We start from the raw sequence: 18090 nt of genomic DNA, 5'->3' as shown, positions 1-18090 counted from the left end.
GAAGGAAGGAAGGAAGGAAGGAAGGAAGGAAGGAAGGAAGGAAGGAATCATTCATTTACTGATCACCTCCAATATACCACGCACTGTGCTAAGAACTTTACAAATTTTTCTCATTTGAGACTCACAACAACCCTGCATCCCAATTTTACAGTTGGGGAAATTGAGGTAGACATAGGTTAAGTGACTTGCCCAGGGTCACACAGCTAATAAGTATCTGAGACCGGATTTGAATACAGAGCCAGATCTGTATCCACTGCCCCACCTAGATCCCTCTAGGGTCCTGGAGAGACCAGTGGGATTCAGAGGAGATTCCAAATGCCTATACTTTCTCTCTCTCCTAGACTGTGGGATGAACGTACATCATAAGTGTCAGAATAAAGTGGCAAATTTATGCGGCATCAACCAGAAGCTGTTAGCTGAAGCATTAAACCAAGTCAGCCAGGTATGGAGGGAAAAAATCAGTCCCCAGGCTACAGGAGGTAGGCTGGGGAGGGTCTTACTGCTAGGACAAGGGGAGGCTGTAGTCAGCACTGATCAGATAAGGACAGATAGAAAATCCCAACCCCACTTTGCAGGCTAGAAAATTTAGGATTTGTTGGGGAAGAGATGATACATGTTAACTTAGGACTATAGGTTTCTTCATTCAGAGAGCTCCCCAGAAGATTTCAGGGCTCTGAAAGAGTTAAAGAAGAACCCTGTTAAGTTGGTAGGAAAAGCTCTCAGAAACTTCAAGCGGAAATGTTAGGAGACCACAGAAGATCCACCAGAAGCGAAATGAACATATCCTGAGAAAAACAGAGGACGTAAATAGGAAAATGGGATTTGATGAAGCCTTTTCAGCTATGCAACCATTGAATAAAATGGAGTAAACCTGTGTTGTTGAAATAACAGGGATTCCCCACCCCATAACCAGCTCTGGGAAGTTGTTTTAGTAATGGAGTCAGGGTTGTGGGGGATCAGGATCCAGCTGCCTCCCCTTCTGGTGCTGTGGAGCTGGCTCTGGCTGCAGACCCCCTTTTTCTTTGCTCTCCTCCAGAAATCTTCCCGGAAGTCAGACGCAGGGTCTACAGAAAGCTTTGGCATCTACCAGGGCTTTGAGAAGAAAGCAGGTCCCTCTGGGGAAGATGTGGCAGGTAAGATTTCGAAACACGAAATTCAATTCTGCTAACATTTACTAAGCACCTACTAAGTGCAATGCACTGGAGATGTGAAGCAAAAAAAGAAATAGTCTTTGCCCTTGAGGAACTTATATTTTCCTTGAAGGATACAACATGTATGTATATGTATGTACAATGTGTTGGTACATTATATATATGTATATGCCAATAAATAGATCCAAGGAAATTTGAGGAGGGAGAGACCATTGTTGGGGCAATCAAGAAAAGCTTCATAGAGGAAGCAGCACCTAAGCTGAACCTTGAAGGAATATTAAGGATTCAGAGATGCAGAGATAAGGAAGAATGTGGGAGAAAAAAAAGGGGATAAGCATCTATGCAGCATTTACCATGTGCCAGGCACTGTGCTAAGCACTTTACAATTGTTTTCTCATTTGGTCCTCACAATAACCTTCAGAGGTAGGTGCTATTATTATTCCCATTATAGATGAGGAAACTGAGGCATACAGGAGTTAAATTATTTGCCCAGGATCACACAACTAGCAAGTGTCTGAGATTGGATTTGAACTCAGGTCTCCCTGACTGCAGGCCCAGTAGTCCATGCCCTGTGTTACCTAGCTGCCTCTATCCAAATAGCTTATGCAAAGGCATAGAGTTCAGGAACACAGTGAGTGGTCCAGTTTGGTTGAAATAAAGAGTTAAAGAAGGAGAATAATGTGATATAAGTCTAGAATGATAGATGGACGCAAACCTGAGAAAAGCTTTGAACCTGGGGCTTAGGCATTTGGATTTTGCCCCAGAGGCAACAGGAAACCACTGAAACTTTTGATCCAGAGGGTAAGTTGTACTAGAGAGAGTATTTCACCAGCTCCCTGGTGGTCTAGAGAGAGGAAGACCAATTAAGAGGTTATTATAGTTGTCCAGGTGAAAGACGGGAAGGGCCTGAACTCAGGTATGGCCAGGGAAATGGAGAGAAGAGGGCAAAGATACTGTGGAGTCGTCAAGATTTAGCAACTGATTGGATAAGGGAAGTGAGGGTGAGGGAAGAGTCAGGGGTGATTCAGGGAAGAGTCAGGGAAGGGATAGGCATGACTAGAAGGGCTGGCGTGTCCCCAGCAGAAGTAGGGAGATTTGGAGGAATGGCAAGTTAAGAGGGAAAGATGTTCAGTTCCATTTTGCGTCTGTTACGTTTGAGGTACTCATGAGCCATCCAAGTAGAAATGTCCTGTAGGTCAGTGGAAAGGCAGGACTGGAGTTCACCAGAGATCAGGGCTGAATGTTCAGGTTTGGGAATCATTTGCGCGGATAGCATAATTGAACCCTTGGGAATTGATGAGAAGAGAACCTAAGCCAGAGTATTGGGAGGCACCCACATTTAGGGGATAGGAGATAGATGATGGGATCCTGGAAGGAGACATAGGAGAGGAATCAGGAGAGACCATTGATAAAGAAGCCAAGGGGCTCCCAAAAGAATATCTAGAAGGAGGGGAGGTAATGGTCAGAAGTTGGGTGTAGGAGGTGAAGGAGGATAAAAACAAAGAAAAAAACCAACAGATTTGGGTTAAGAAATTGTTAGTAACCTTGGAGAGAGTAGCTTTAGTAGAGTGGGGGGCTCAGAAGCCAGATGGTAAAAAGTTAAGAAGGGAAAGGTTGGTGAGACAGTGGAGACAGTGAGAGTAGATGCTCTTTTTAGGGGCTCAGCAATAAAGGGATGAGAGATATTGAATGATAGTTTAAGAGGATGGCAGGGGCCAAGTGAAGATTTAAGATGGAGGGTAGGGACCTGTGTATATTTGTCAGCAATGGAAAAGGACCCAGTAGATACAGAAAGAATGGGGATGAGAAAGAGTGGATAAAGATTGATGAGACAAGCTTCCAGAAGGGACAGGAGAGGAAGAAATAAAGGGTACAAGGGAAGGAATTGGCCTTGATGTGAAAGAGGGCCACTTTTTTCAGAGACTGGAGTGAAGAAAGAGAAGACTGGTGAAGATTTCAAGTGTGTAATAGGGAAGATCAAAGAGGTCATAAGAAGTGATTAAGATTTTCTTCTGAATGTAGTAGGCGAGTGCATATCGACAGCAATGTGATGAGAATGATGTAGGGAACCTGGGGAGAGGAGAGGTTTTTTAACAGCTGCTCTTGGGACTATGAGAATCATTCAGGAAGGAACGAAAGGATGGCCGTTCCATTGTAGCGAGGGCCAGTTGAGATTAGATGACAGATTTGTAGTCAGCAGTTGTGTGACTTCCTCTAGCCAATTTCAGCAACACTGAAATAGAAGATAAGGAGGTAGATTTGGGATATCATTAAATGTTGAGTCTGAAGGTTGTCAGGGTAAGACTGGCAGGAGGATAAGGGGGCATAGTATATGTCGGTGGGGGGCAGTGTATATTTGAACTAGTCAGCTGAAGGTGTCAGTGGATATAGTCTTCATCTGTGAATAAGGATGCTAGAATTCTGTTCTGGCCTGTGTGGTCCTAGTGGAGTTAGTGCCCCTTCTCTGATCCTCAGTGTCTCCTTTCTCCCCCTTCCCTTCCCTCAGTCCTATGGGGAGCAGCCAGTCTTGGTGGGGAGCACCTTCCTAAGAGTCCCTCCCTGCCCCTCTGAACCGAGTTAAATGTGGGTGGATGTTGGAGTGTGGTTCAGGGTCTTAGGTAAAGATCTTAAATGTTTATTTTCTGTTCCCACAGATAATGGGACCTATGGGAAGATCTGGGAAGGCAGCACGCCCTCCAAGTTCAACATCGACAACTTCACGTTTCACAAAGTCCTGGGCAAGGGCAGCTTTGGGAAGGTGGGGGACCGCCTCCTTTGGCCACCAGTGTTGGAAGGGAGCTTAGAGATCCTTTCATCCAGTGATGTCCCAAAGAGCTTAAACCGCAAAGCCAGGAATTGAATGTGGTTCCCATGGTTAAAATCTACAGGTGCTCCTTGGGAATGGAGAGAGGCATCCTATCTCTATATGGAACATAATTAGCCACAAGGGGTTGAATAGATTAGCTAATTCTGAGGGTGCTAAGAGGATGGTAGAGTTTGAATAAGGATTGGAGAAGAAGGGGGAGCTGGCAGAGACAACCGCCGGGGGGCATCTTCTCATCTTAGTTGGGGTAGAGAGTTTGTGAGAAGTTAGACACTGGAACATATGGGAACCACTGAAAATCCATTAGAAATGAGCCTTCTCAGAAAACATAATTGCAAGGCAATGGGAAAATAGGATTTGATCTATGCAGTGTCTGTCTGCACGCCATTTTTTTTTTCAGATCTGCGCAACTGCGACATGAAGCATTATGCATGTGTGTTGTTAGGAAGGTGGGTCAGAGTAGACAGGTGTCTTGAAGGGTGCCAGGCCCTAGGAAAGGGGGTGCCTGGTCTAGTGCACAGCCACCCTTTGGGACCAAGGTGAAATTGCCCAGACTGTTTGTGGGGGCTCTTCCAACTGCTCTGTCCAGCTTCAGTCCCTTTGCCTCTCTGCTTTGGTGACTCAGGTGCTGCTAGCTGAGCTGAAGGGAAAGGGTGAATTCTTTGCAGTGAAGGCTCTGAAGAAAGATGTCGTTCTGATAGATGATGACGTGGAGTGCACCATGGTGGAGAAGCGAGTGCTGGCGCTCGCCTGGGAGAACCCATTCCTGACGCACCTTTACTGTACTTTCCAAACCAAGGTACTTTCCCCAGACATGTGTCCTGTCCCCCCACTCCCACTTAGCCTGGAGGATCCCCAAGCTCAGAGCCATGTCTCCTCTTCAGGGATGGGATGTTTCAGAACAAGGGATTTCTGAGGTTAGGGGAAGATGTTTTTCCTTCTCTGTCACCTGATCTACCTTCTGTCTTTCCCCTCTCCAAGCCATCCACACAGCTGACAGGATATCCCCCCAAAGCCCAGTTCTAATCATATCACTTTCCAACTCAAGAAGCTACTATGATTCCACAGCTGTGCTGGCAAATGTTTAAAAACCAGCTCTCTGAGGGTGGGGAGGTGGGGTGGGGAATATGTGCATGCACACTTTTTAAAAAATTAATTTATTTTGAATTATCAACAATCACTTCCATAAGCTTCTGAGCTTCAAATTATTCTTCCTGTCCCTTCCCATCTCCCTCCCCAAGATGGCATGCTATCTGATATAGACTATACATATACATTCCTATTAAACATATTTTCACATTAGTGATGTTGTAAATAAGAATTAGACTCAATAGGAGGAACCACCAGAAAGAGGAAACAAAACTCAACAGAAGAAAAAAAAATAGCAAATAGTATGCTTCAATCTGCGTTCAAACTCCATAGTTCTTTCTTCTTTGTGGATGGCATTTTCCATCATGAGGCCTTTGGAGATGTCTTAGATCCTTGTATCGCTGAGAAAGGTTAAGTCTGTCAATATTAGTCATTGCACAATGTGGTTGTTACTGTGTACAATGTTCTCCTGGTTCTGCTCACTTCACTCAGCATCAGACCATACAAGTCTTTCCAGGTTTTTCTGAAGTCAGCCTGTTCATCATTTCTTATAGCACAATAATATTCCATTACATTCATATACCACAACTTGTTCAGCCATTCCCCAATTGAAGGGCATCCCCTCAATTTCCAATTCTTTGCCACCACAGAAAGAGTGGCTATAAATATTTTTGTACATGTGGGTCCTTTTCCCGTTTGTATGATCTTTCTGGGATACAGCCCTAGAAGTGCTACTGCTGGGTCAAAGGGTGTGCATGCACATTTTTAAATTTAATCAGCATTATTAACATTTTCTCCACCACTTTCTTAAGTCTAGACAATCAACAAATCAATAAATCAACCCCTGATTTGTAGTTTGCTGATTTCTGAGATGTAAATGCTCATGCTGAAAATTTAACAGCACCTGCTCAAGCTGGCTCCAGCACACTCCTCTCTGAGGGATTCCCTATTCCTTCTTGGATAAAATAGAAATTCCTCCTACTGGCATTTAAGTCCTTTCGCAGCCTGGCTATGCCCGGTCTTACTTGCCATATTTCTCTCCTTCTCATACTCCATTTCCACCAGACTGGCCATTCCCCAAAGTTGGCCGGTCATCTTCGTCTTCTTGCCATGCCCAGACTGGTCTCCTTCCTTGCCTCTACCTTTTTAGCTTCATCTTTCAAGGCTTCTCTCAGGTGCCACCTCCTCCAAAAAGCCTTTCTCAGGCCCCTTAGTTGACAATGTTCTCTCTCACCTCTGGTTATCATACACTTACTGTAGTAGTAGCAGGGGCGATAGTAATCATAGTAATAGGAGGAGGAAGAGTAACCACTTACTTACAGAAGGTGTCCCAAAAGTCTCAGAGCAGTTTTAAGCTTTAATAGCTAAAGGCCGAACTAAGACTTTTGGACACCCTATATAGCACATTAAGGGCGGCAAGTTGTCTCATTTCTTATTAGATTCCTCTCACTCCCCTCCTCCTCTGCCCCAGTGGAACGTGACCTTCTGAAGGGAAGGGGCTGTTTCTTTTTTGTGTTTTATCCCCAGTGCCTAGCACATAGTTGACGAATAATAAATGCTAGTTGAATCGGCGTATTCGGCATCGACAGAATGTTGCCCCCAGGGAAACTTTGTAGGGGGTCTACCTACCTGTCCCCATGTGTTGGGCTGTGGCCCCTATGCTCACCACCTTTCCCTTCTTCTGGCCAGGATCACCTGTTCTTTGTGATGGAATTCCTCAATGGAGGCGACTTGATGTTTCACATCCAGGATAAGGGACGCTTTGACCTGTACCGAGCCACGTGAGTGATGGGCCAGCCGTTCCTGGGTGACGGGAGGAAGATTTGCCCTGCATAGTGGAAGGAATTGTAGTGTCCCCTGGACCCTTTTCTGTTCCCCCACCTTTCTCTCCTGGGAAGCTGTACTTAACCTTGATCTGAGCCCCAGGGTTCAGGGCTGACAGAGGAAAGATTTGCAACAGATAGAGCATTCTTGGTACCCTTCAGATCATCCTCTATTAGAAGTTGGAGTAGATTGGAAAAGAGCCTAGGACCAGAAGTATTGGCTTTACGCATGTCCCAGCCTTATCTCGAATTAACCGTGAATTTAAGAAGTCCCTGTCTATTCTAGCCTTAGTTTCCTCATTTATAAAATGTCAGGGATTGGGAGGCTGGATGAGCTGATCTTAGAATCTTAGCTTTTGCTGCTCTAATGTCCTGTTTCTTCTCTGGCAGTGCAGAGGAATGATAATAACTCCTTATGTGCATAAAGGGCCTTTTCCTTTCATGTTCATTCTCCTATTGGATCCTCACACCAAAGGGGCAAGCCAGAGATTATTATCCCCTTTTTAGGGGATGAGAAGAATGAGGCCTAGAGAGACATTAATAACACCTTACATTTATATAGCACTTTCACATAAATTATCGTATTTGATTACACAGTCACACATTGAGCTGGGACCAAGTTGAAACTAGAGATTGGGCTTTTGACTTCTGACTTTTTCTTAAAATTTAATTTATTTATTTTTTAGTTTTTATTTTGTTTTAATTTTTTTAGTTTTCAGCATTCACTTCCATAAGATTTTGAGTTTTAAATTTTCTCCCACTCTCACTTCTGACTTTTGTCCAGGGTTGATACTTTGGTACTGAGCTTGGTCAGGTCCTGCTTTTGAGGAACTCAGTCATCCAGATTGTCTTTGGAGAGGAAAAAAAAAGTCATCAGTCTTAGTTGAAATGAACACCTAGGCAATGTTCTTTTGGGGAAAGAGAGTTTAGGTATAGGATTGGCCCTTAGCCCAACATGATCTCTGGGGCACTGTCTGAGTTGTGATTCCCATAAAAACTCTCCTGTGATACTGTATGAATTCAAACTTCACTTTCTCCCCATGGTCTTTAGTTGGCCTGGTGGTGAGAGAAAGGAAGGGGTATGTGTCCTGGGATGAAAAAGCGGTGAGAAGGGCAGAAGAGGCAAACCTTTAAACCAGCACCTACCCCTTCCCAGAGGATGAGCCTAACCCATCCCATTTCCAAGATGCCTGAAAAAGCCCTAACCTGCTCTTATAGTCCTAACTTATTCTCCATAAACTTGACCCTCTCCCCTTGAGTTTAAACCTCTGATAACTATTAACATTACTTCCTTTGACATGGCCCTATTCAATTCTGTGGGGCTAGAGCCCACTGCTTAGGGTCAACTTCTGTCGTGAACTTAATTCCTCTGCTCAGTGACCAAAAGCCCAAATAGAGGGAATCTAACTTTCTGATGGCCCTAACTCCTCCTAGCTTTAATCCTCTTCCAATAATGGTAACTTCCTCCATGGCCCTAATACCTTTCCAATGACTATTCCACCATCACCCTGCCCCTGCCCTCCATCCCAGTGATCTTAACACTAATGGCCATACCACTTTCATTACCATACCTCCTCATGGCCTTAACCATCCTCTCCATATCCCTGACCTTTCCTGATGAGCCTAAACCCCACTGTAGCTTTAAGCCTCCCAATGGCCCTAATATCTGTGCTACCTCATCATGGCCCTAAACCTCTACATCAAAATAGTTCAAATACCCTCTGATGGTTTTAACTCCAACAATCAGCTCTCCAATAGCCATTCCTCCTCGACAGTCTTAACCCCCTGCATGCCCTGAACCATGCTTTTCTCTTCCTTCAAGAGACCCAAAACTCCCCCAACAGCCTTGACCTCCCACATGGTTCTCCCCACCTTATCCTCACTTGCATGCCCTGAGCCATGCTTTTCTCTTCCACCAAGACCCTAAACTCCCCCAATAGCCTTGACCTCCCACATGGTCCTCCCTACCTTATCCAACAGTGACCAATTCTCTTATCCCCCTTTGCCTCCCTTGGACAGGTTTTACAGTGCTGAGATCCTGTGTGGTTTACAGTTCCTACACAGCAAAGGCATCATTTACAGGTGAGTCATGGGCTGGAAGTGGACAGGGGGTGGGAGCTAGGGATACAAGGCAACTGGGAGCTCCAAGAACACAGGGTCCCCTCTTAGCCAAATGTTACAGTCCCTCCAGCTTGGAGGGGAGTGTTCTGCTTACAGTAGATGCCTAGTAAATACTCTTTGAGGTAGGTTGAATCCAGGGCAGACAGGCCAGGTTCAGCTGAGCTGAGGAAGAGATCTTTCCTGAGGACCGGGGACCAACGGCAGATCTCCTTGAGGCAGAGGGAAAGGAAAAGGAAGAAGATCCCATCAAGGGTCCATTTAATCACTCTTCCTCTTGTGGGGTATTGGGAACCCCTTTTGTCTCAGCTCCACGGAGAAGAGTCTCTGTCTCTTCCCCCTCCCCCCGCCACTGATCTACAATACTCACCTTAAGGAGAACTCCCTCCTCTGTCTGTTTCCTCCCCACCCCCATGTCTCTCTCTGCCTGTGTTGGTCCGTCTGTCTCTCCTTGGGCTCTAATGGCCTGCTTGAGAAGAGCATCCCAAGTGCTGGACATCTCTGCCGAGGGTGGAGAAGATGGGAAGCTCGAGGTCTCCTCTGCTGTATCAGGCTGGCTCAGTGATTCCTCTGTTTTATCTTACTGTCCCATAGGGACCTCAAACTGGACAATGTGATGCTGGATAAAGAAGGCCACATCAAGATCGCCGATTTTGGGATGTGCAAGGAGAACGTGGTGGGGGAGAACAGGGCCAGCACGTTCTGTGGTACGCCAGACTACATTGCCCCCGAGGTAAGAATGGGCCTGGGCAGTAGGCATTCCTGCCCCAGTCCAGGAGGGAGACCTACCTTGTGAAAGCCAGAGCGCAAGGTGGTTCAGGAAGGGGTCCCCCACACCCAGCTTTGGCCAAAGACTGATCATCACCTGACAGTACCCGCCTGTAAGGCCCTGACATGAAACCTCCAGAACTGTTTGAAACCTGGTCCCTGGGACTGAGAGTACCTGTGCCTGAGGACCTCTCAGCATCTGTCCTATATGAGTCACCAGGGGGCCACAGGGGAGTGCCAAATATTTTAGCCTCTGACCAGAGTGGCATAGCAGTGAAGGCTGTGTTGCATATCCCTAGCCCCAAATGCTGGAAGGCACCATCTTGGTGTCCCACAACTGGAGAAGTGGTCATCTTTTTTCTGTCCCTGGCCAGCACCAGGGCTCAGTATGGTCATCCAGGGACACCTGGGCCTTCTGTCACCTGGATTGTTCTGTAACCTTTGATGAGCACCTCTTTCTCTCTGGGCTCTGGTTTCTCACATCTCCCTGCTCCCACTAGATGGATAATTCGACTTTGAGAAAGTGCTTTGAATTCAGGAGTCGGGTTGGGGGGGTTGGCTTTCTGATCCCTTAGTAGAGGATGTAAGAAAATAATCAAGAGAATATCTGAGGTGGAAGAGATGTTAGGAAGGAGGGCGTAGAGGAAAAGCTACTGATCTAGGAGTCCTGAGATGTGGGTCCCACTCCTAGTTCTGCCACCACCTTGCTGTCTGACCTTGGGCCATTCTTTTCTCTCTTCTGGCTGGGACTCAGTTTCTTCCTCTGTCAGATGAGAAAGTTGATGATTTCTGAGTGTCTCTTCTGAAGGCACTCGGGGAGTCTAACTGGGTATGACTGTGAATAGAAGGGAGTCCACCAGCACCCGCGCCATTTCCTGCCCATCCCAGAGGCAGCTTCCACCTGCCCTGGCCTCAGCTTTCCCACTTTGCTCCTACAGATCCTGCAGGGCTTGAAGTATACATTCTCAGTGGACTGGTGGTCCTTTGGCGTCCTCCTGTATGAGATGCTTATTGGGCAATCCCCCTTCCATGGAGATGATGAGGATGAGCTCTTTGAGTCCATCCGTGTGGACACGCCTCACTACCCACGATGGATCACCAAGGAATCAAAAGACATCCTGGAGAAGGTATGGAGGCTCCTACTGATGGCAGGAGAGCATTGTCAGGGGGAAAGGAGAGCCCAGACAAGGATGGCAAGATTTGGAAGAAGATAATAGCTAATAAAAGTTAGCATTCATATAGCAACTTAAGGTTTGCAGAACACTTTGTAGATATTATCTCATCTTCACATCAACTGTGGGAGGTAGGTGCGATTATGATTCCCATTTTACAGGTAAGGAAACTGAGGCAGACAGGCTATGTGACTTGCCCAGGGTTACACAGCTAGTAAGAGTCTGAGGCCAGGTTTTCCTGACTCCAGGCCCAGTGCTTTAACCACTGAGCCATTTAGCTGCCTAAATCAATCAGTCAGTGTTTATTAAGCTCCTGCTATGCACCAGGCTCTGTGGTAAGTCAGAAAGGCCAAAGACAGTCCCTGCCTTCAAGGAGCTCATGATCTGATGGATGCTACTCTCCAAGGCATGATATTTATAAGAGAGGAGGAAAAGAAGCAGAAAGGGCCCAAGTTCCCATTTTTACTTTTAGGGACAGCATCCATTCCTGGTCATGGGCTCCTTCCAGAGACATAACCCCTCGGTCACTACATGCGTGTTACAGCCATGACCCGGGGGAGCTCTTTCTCTTCAAACTCCAAAGCCACTGAGCTGTGCTGGGTAGGATTTGTTCTTTCTGGTGAAGAGAGGCTGGAGTGGGGGTGGGGAAGGAGCTGCAGGAAAGGAGGGGAAAGTTTATTTTGGAGCAAAGGAATCATCTCAAGAGCACTGGGGAGAGGGCGGGGTTAACCTACTTAAGGGAATAGTCTCTTAGAAGCCCTCAAATTCACTTCCAAGACAGCATTTAATTGAAGACAAACAATGCTGTTGATTCTTGTCCATTCATTAAATCAGGTCTGTGAGACTGCCACCTGGCTCATGTTTGTTAGCCCTTATCCCACATATATATATATATGTTCCATAATACTAAAGCCACATGTCTTTAGAGATATTCCGTCATTCCCAATGCCGGCCAGCTTGGCCTCCTTACCCCTGAAGTCAGTCTGTCTGAATAAGTGATCTTTGGTTCTTCAACCACAATTGCTTTTTACCCATTTACTTTTGAGCAGGAAGGAACCTTAGAGGTCACCTAGTTCTACCTCTATCATTTTTTTACAGATGAGGAAATTGAGCCCCAGAAAGGTGAAATAAGTGACTGACTTAAGGTCACATAGGTCATTGGCAGCAGAGTCAGTACTTGAGCTTGGGTTCCTAATTCCAAATTTAGAGCTCATTCAAGTTCACAACATTTTGGCCCTACTGTGTGCATTTCACGCCATCTTTCTAATTACTGAGGTGGCCAGGTACTGTCATATACAGAGAAGCTCAAAACACAAGGTGCCTGCTCTCTCATATTATTCACGATATTAAGAACAGAGCTGGATTGAGGGGTCCAGACAATAAAGACTGCAAGAACCCAGAAGAAGAAAAAGAAAAATCACTTTTGGCTAGGAGTAGTCAGCAATGGCTTATCAAAGGATACTGGTCTTGAGCTGAGCCCTGAAGGAAGGTAGAATTTGTATGGGTAGAGAAGCAAAGATGAATATTCTTAACTGGTGGAAATAATGTCATCCAAGATGTCCCACATCAAGTGCCATATACTTGTGATATTTCTCCTCTCCTCCCTCCAGTCCCAGCTCTGTTGCCTGCTAGCCCTATATGATAGCCATTTACTTCCCTCTCTTAGGGCTTTACTTTCCCTTATCTTTTTTTTTTTTTTTTTTTTTTGGCTAGGCAATGGGGTTAAGTGACTTGCCCAGGGTCACACAACTAGTAAGTGTTATGTGTTATGAGGCTGGATTTGAACTCAGGTCCTCCTGAATCCAGGGCTAGTGCTCTATCCACTGTGTCACCGAGCTGCCCCACTTTCCCTCGTCTTTTAAATGGGGTAATAATTCCAAACACAGGATTATTTTGAAGATTATCTCATTTAGATAATGGATGTAAAGGCACTTTGTAACCATGAAGCATTATAGAAAAATAAACTTATTCCCAACAAGAAGAACTTCTTAGCTCACTCATCAGACCATAGTCATCCCTGTACGTTTGCCTCCAGATCAAGCTTCTGTCTCTGGCTGGAGCACCTAGGACCAGGTGGGGGAAGACCATGGCCAGCTTCTCTGATGCGATCCTCACTCTGTCCATCACTTAAGTCCCCCTGTGATTGATTCTTGTAGGTCTGTTCTCTGCAAACTTGCCTAAATCCTTCCTGAGTTTGAACTTAAACATGTGTTTATATAACTGTCTAATATAACCGTGGTGTTCTTTCGGGCTGCAGTTGTTTGAAAGGGATCCCACTAAGAGACTGGGGGTGACAGGTAACATCAAAGTCCATCCGTTCTTCAAGACTATCAACTGGATTCTCCTGGAGAAGCGGGAAGTGGACCCACCATTCAAGCCCAAAGTGGTAAGTGGTCCCACTGCCTTGTAGTTGCTTGGCCCCGACTCTCCTTCTCCCCCCTTCTCGCCCCTAGATCCATCTTCAAACGTCAGACTTTCCTGCCTTCCTTCTGCCCACCAACCCACCACCTCTCCTGTTTTCACCTTCTCACCTCACTCTCTTCTTCTCTGACTTTGACCTTGGCCTCCTCGGTCCCTCTGTCTATTCTCTCTCATTCTTCAGCTGAGCAGATGTTTCCTGTCTCCATCATGTGCTTAGCATTCAAATAAGCTCCATGAAGTCAGCGACTATTTAATTTTTGTCTTTATATCCCCAGACCTGGTACGATGCTTGGCACCTAATAAATCGGCAGTTAATGCCAATGAGTTGAATTGAATTAAATTAGAAGATATTAATGATTGAGTATCTACTTTGTGCCTAACCTCAAGCCAGATCTTCAGAAGGATCCAAAGACACATAGGACCAGTCTCTGTCTTTAAAGAGCTGACAGTCTTCCCTGAGCAGGGGAAGGGGCTTGGGGCTGATGTGTACATGAAAAGCCATATACATTGCAAGAGTTATATATCTGTATGAGATGTGTAACCACCACCACCACCATCAAGCCCCCTTCCATACATTCTTTCCCCTTCTCTCTGCTATCCCATTTAACTTAGATTTAGCTCTTCTGCACAGGAGATAGGGTGGTATTCAATCAAATCCAAGCTATTCTTCTGTGATATTGCCTTCTCTTTACCTGCTTTAGAGTTATCCTCTGTTCTGGTACTTGGGCTTCACATGAGAATTGGACCAGCCATTCTGTGCAAAACAATAGGCCTTTATGTAGCATGTTTTAACTCATATGAGGCAAGCATCTGTGTTTTGACTTAGGACACCCTCTGGTGGGAGCACGGAAGGGGGAGATAATAGGGGTAATGAAAAGTCACTAGTACAACACTCACTATTCCCCCTGCCCAAGTAGGACGTCAGCCACCACCCCCAAAGCTAAGAACAGCAGCCATCCTCCACAAAGGGGTCATAGCCAATACATCCAAAAGGGGGACTTGAAGGTCGGGGGAAGAATACAACCAGAGTTTAGGGCATGAGGTTTTCAGGCCATGGCAAAAGGAGGGAATCTACCATATTCCTATGAGAAGCCACCTATTTGAAGTTGGGCCACGTTCTCACCACTCCTCTGGGGGTTAATAGATGGGACTCCCAGATCTATTATCATTCTATGCATGAAGGGATCTCTCAGGGATGCTGAGAAGGTAAGAGATTTTATGGGGAAGGGAAGGATATCTCACATTCTGAGACTGGCCTCCCACTCTTTGATGTCACAAGTGGGGAACTAACAAGGCAGCTAGAGGCTTTCATAAATAAAGGAGGGAGCATGTCTAGAACAGATACAGCCCATCTTGTTGAAAGGCTAGGCCCAGAAAACTAAAGAGGTTTTCTAGTCTCCCATATCCACTCATTCTCTCAGGTACCTAGAGTCCTCCTTCCCTCTCCCTCCACTATATCCTACTTTTAAGAGAGGTTCTAGGATCATGGCCATAGCCATGCTGGGGACTTACGGGAGGGATGAGTATATGGCCTTCTCCTGGCCTCAGGTCCTGCCACCTGCTCACTCTGACCTCTAACATACTCAACTCCTTGCCTTCATACCTCCCCATCGCAGAAGTCAGCCGGTGACTACAACAATTTTGACCGGGAGTTCCTAAGTGAGAAGGCCCGCCTATCCTTCAGTGACAAGAACCTCATCGATTCCATGGACCAGGCAGCCTTTGCTGGCTTCTCCTTTGTCAACCCCAAATTTGAGCGACTCCTGGAGAAATGAGTGTTCTGTTAAACCCTCTGCCTCCTCGGTCAAAAGCCCACCAGTGCTAGCTAGCTATGTGTACCGGTTCCCCAGGGTGAACAGGGTTAGGATATCTCCTGGCCCCCTCTCAGCTCTCTCCTGGGCCCCCATAATATGCAACAGTGTGATTGTAATTATTTCTCCAGCTGCCTCCATGCCCATAGGCAGCAGGTCTTTTGCATGGTTGGGGTTTTAGGTACCTTCCTCTGTGAATCATGTGTGAATTTTCTGCTCCTCTAGTTGAGGAGAGAGATTGTAAATCCCTTGTTTTGTTACTTGAATGTAGTTATCTATTGAAAATATATATTATATATAAATATATATATATATATATATATGAAAAGCTGTATATATTGCTCCATAGAGAAGAAACATGTAAGGGAACTGGTGATGTGTTAACTTTTTTTATAAAAACACACAAACAAAATCCAAATATAAACCATGAGACCTCTTGGTTCTTTTATTTATGTCTCCAATAAAACAACAGAATGGTCTGACTTTTCTTCTCAAAGAGTTTTCTTCTTCACAAATTTCTTGGCCACTATCACATTCTGGTGCTCACCTCAGGGACTTGGGAAGTTCTCTGCCCTTGCCCTGGGCCAGCTGCGCCTGGGCCTCTGCAACTGAATCATCCTACCCACCAGGTGTGGCGTCTTCTCCACTAGCTGCACATAGGCTCTCTTGAGCCATGCAAATGTTGGTGTTTATATGTGTTCTTACTAGATATTGGGGTTGGGAGAGAAAAAGCTGAGTTTAATCAGCAATCATCCTCTGCCTTATGTCCCTGGCCATTCTCAAGCAGGGATTGTTTATGAGAGAGACAGGGATGCCTGGACCTGCTCTCAAGAAGAGTATAGTCTGCAAAGAGACCAAGGAGCCAGACCCTGCCCTAGGATGTGTGGAAGAAACAGAGGAGGATGTGAGAGCCAAGGAAAAGCTCACAGTCTATCTAGGTTAGGGGTTGGCAGAGACACAAGTTTGATGAAGAAAAACAAAACAGAACTTGGAATAAATAGTAATATTTGTTAAGTGGCCAGTGGGTGGGGTACAGAGAAAGTGCTGTAATTCAGAGATCAGTGTGAGCTGTATTGATCAAGAGAAGCTTTCTGGTTGCCATCAGACTTGAGCTGGCCCTTGGAAGAAGGATAGGATTTGGAAAGGAGGAAAGAAAGGAGCATTCTAAGAGAATATGAGGCAAGAGCATGGAGGCTGGAATGGGGGGGGTGAATATGAGTGAGGAGGGTGGGGGAGAGGGTGACTGCCCCAACCACTGGCTCATTAGAATGCTAGGTCCATGTTGGGGCAGCGGGGGAGGTAAGTTTGGAGAAAGAAGGAGGCAGATAACTACACTCCAGTCCTGTCTCCCCCATGGCCAAGCACGCTAGTGTGTCTAAAGTCCAGTGGTAGGTGTGTACTCTTTCTGTCTCAGGGCAGAGCCAGACACTCACCCTTGCTCCCTTTGGGTGTCTCTCTTACACTCAATTGCCACCCTACTCCCCAAGAACCTAGAGAATTGGGGAACTTGCAAAGGCTAGAAAGAAGCCCCAAGTCCCCCTGTGTCTTGCCCCAAAGGGCCACATTCTTCTTTTTCCTGAGAGGACTCAAGGAGGAAAGCAGCCGCTGTCTGCAGAACTTTCAACATCTGGCAACCACAGAAGCTCATTTCCTGCAACCACATTTTTATGGGCTGAAGTACAAGTTTCCATGGCTGGAGTGAGCCAGAGTCAGGGAGTGTAAGGCAGCCAGCTGGGCGGAGGGCCTGTCAGAGGGCTGGTGACCATAGCCCAGCCCTGCCCAGGCACTCACCTGGTCAGCTGCAGGAAACCGCAGGGTCAAATGGGGAAACAGGCTCTGCTTTAGCTTAGAGCCCTCTGCAAGCTGCTAGTCTGTACCTGAAACTTCAACCCTGCCCCTTCAGCCAGCATCATCTTCTTACACATGCCCTATCCAAGGAAACCGAGGCCTGAATCCCAAAGGCACTGTCCTAGCTCTGGGACATGGTGTAGTAATCATGGTGGGGTTGGGGGGGTGAGCTGGACAGAAGAAAATTCTAGCAGTTGGGAGCTACAGCCCATCTGGGACTCCTAGGATAGGGGGGAATTGGGGGGGGGGGGGGGGAATTTGAGAGGGAATTTTTTTAGGTGAGAGGAGGGTTAGATGCTGTTAGTTCTTATCAGCCTCCAATAAAGAAGCCTCAGGGGAGATGCGGGGGAGGTCTTTTCTACCATTGTGAGCCTGTGGTTGATCCAGATTTATCTTGTCAGAGTTCCCAGGGACTCAGTTTTCTAGACTGTGGAGGAGGAAGGAAGCGGATGGAGTTAGCAGGGATAGCGGGGCTGGGGTGGGGGTGGGAGAGGGGAGAAAAGAAAGACTCACTTTGGACGGTGGGACCACCCATACTTGCCTTTGCCCAGTCTGGAGGCTGCTAGGGAGTCAGGGGTCTGGTCTCCTCTTCCCAGCTGGAGCTCCCCACACCCTGATCCCCAACTGAGCCAATAGTAGGGCCCACAGTAAATCTGGTTCAGCTTCCTCAGAGGTCTGGGGGAAGTGACCAGCCCTCAGTGCCAGCAGAGTGATGGCAGCTAGGAGTGGCCCCCTGTCCATGGACCTGGAATGAGAAGCCTGAATTGCACCTGGAGAAATGCAAGATGCTTTCCCATCTTGGGGGACCAGGACAGTAACGGGGTTCATCCTTTCTGTCTCTGGTACTTGGTGGACTTCCTGGGGCAGGGAGGAGATGGGTGGAGACGAGACAGACCAAAGCACGGAGATATAGTGGGGGAAAGCAAATACTGGTAGCAATGTGTTGAGGTGTTCAGTGACGGCACAAAATGGAAAGCTTGGGATAAACTGAACCAGAGGATACCATCTTCCCACCCCAACACACACACACACACACACACACACACACACACACACACACACACA

At 46.6% G+C, this 18090-nt stretch overlaps 1 protein-coding gene across 5 annotated transcripts in view; it reads left to right on the top strand.

Annotated features, from left to right (window-relative positions):
- Positions 1-15660, top strand: part of PRKCD (protein kinase C delta) — a 59540-nt gene extending 43880 nt beyond the window's left edge. For all 5 annotated transcript variants that reach the window (XM_027837242.1, XM_027837241.1, XM_027837238.1 and 2 more), the window contains 10 exons: positions 342-442; positions 1037-1133; positions 3806-3909; positions 4601-4774; positions 6754-6845; positions 8907-8969; positions 9600-9738; positions 10712-10900; positions 13203-13331; positions 14983-15660. In XM_027837242.1, the coding sequence (XP_027693043.1) occupies positions 342-442; positions 1037-1133; positions 3806-3909; positions 4601-4774; positions 6754-6845; positions 8907-8969; positions 9600-9738; positions 10712-10900; positions 13203-13331; positions 14983-15141 (1247 nt within the window). In that variant the 3' untranslated portion in view covers positions 15142-15660. The remainder of the gene's footprint in view (positions 1-341; positions 443-1036; positions 1134-3805; positions 3910-4600; positions 4775-6753; positions 6846-8906; positions 8970-9599; positions 9739-10711; positions 10901-13202; positions 13332-14982) is intronic.
- Positions 15661-18090: the final 2430 nt, after the last annotated feature.

The sequence above is a fragment of the Vombatus ursinus genome, unplaced genomic scaffold (assembly GCF_900497805.2).
Source record: "Vombatus ursinus unplaced genomic scaffold, bare-nosed wombat genome assembly UNPS02014820.1, whole genome shotgun sequence".
NCBI lineage: Eukaryota > Metazoa > Chordata > Mammalia > Diprotodontia > Vombatidae > Vombatus > Vombatus ursinus.
Note: the sequence above shows the minus strand (reverse complement) of the source record. Positions and strands in the feature narration are given on the sequence as shown.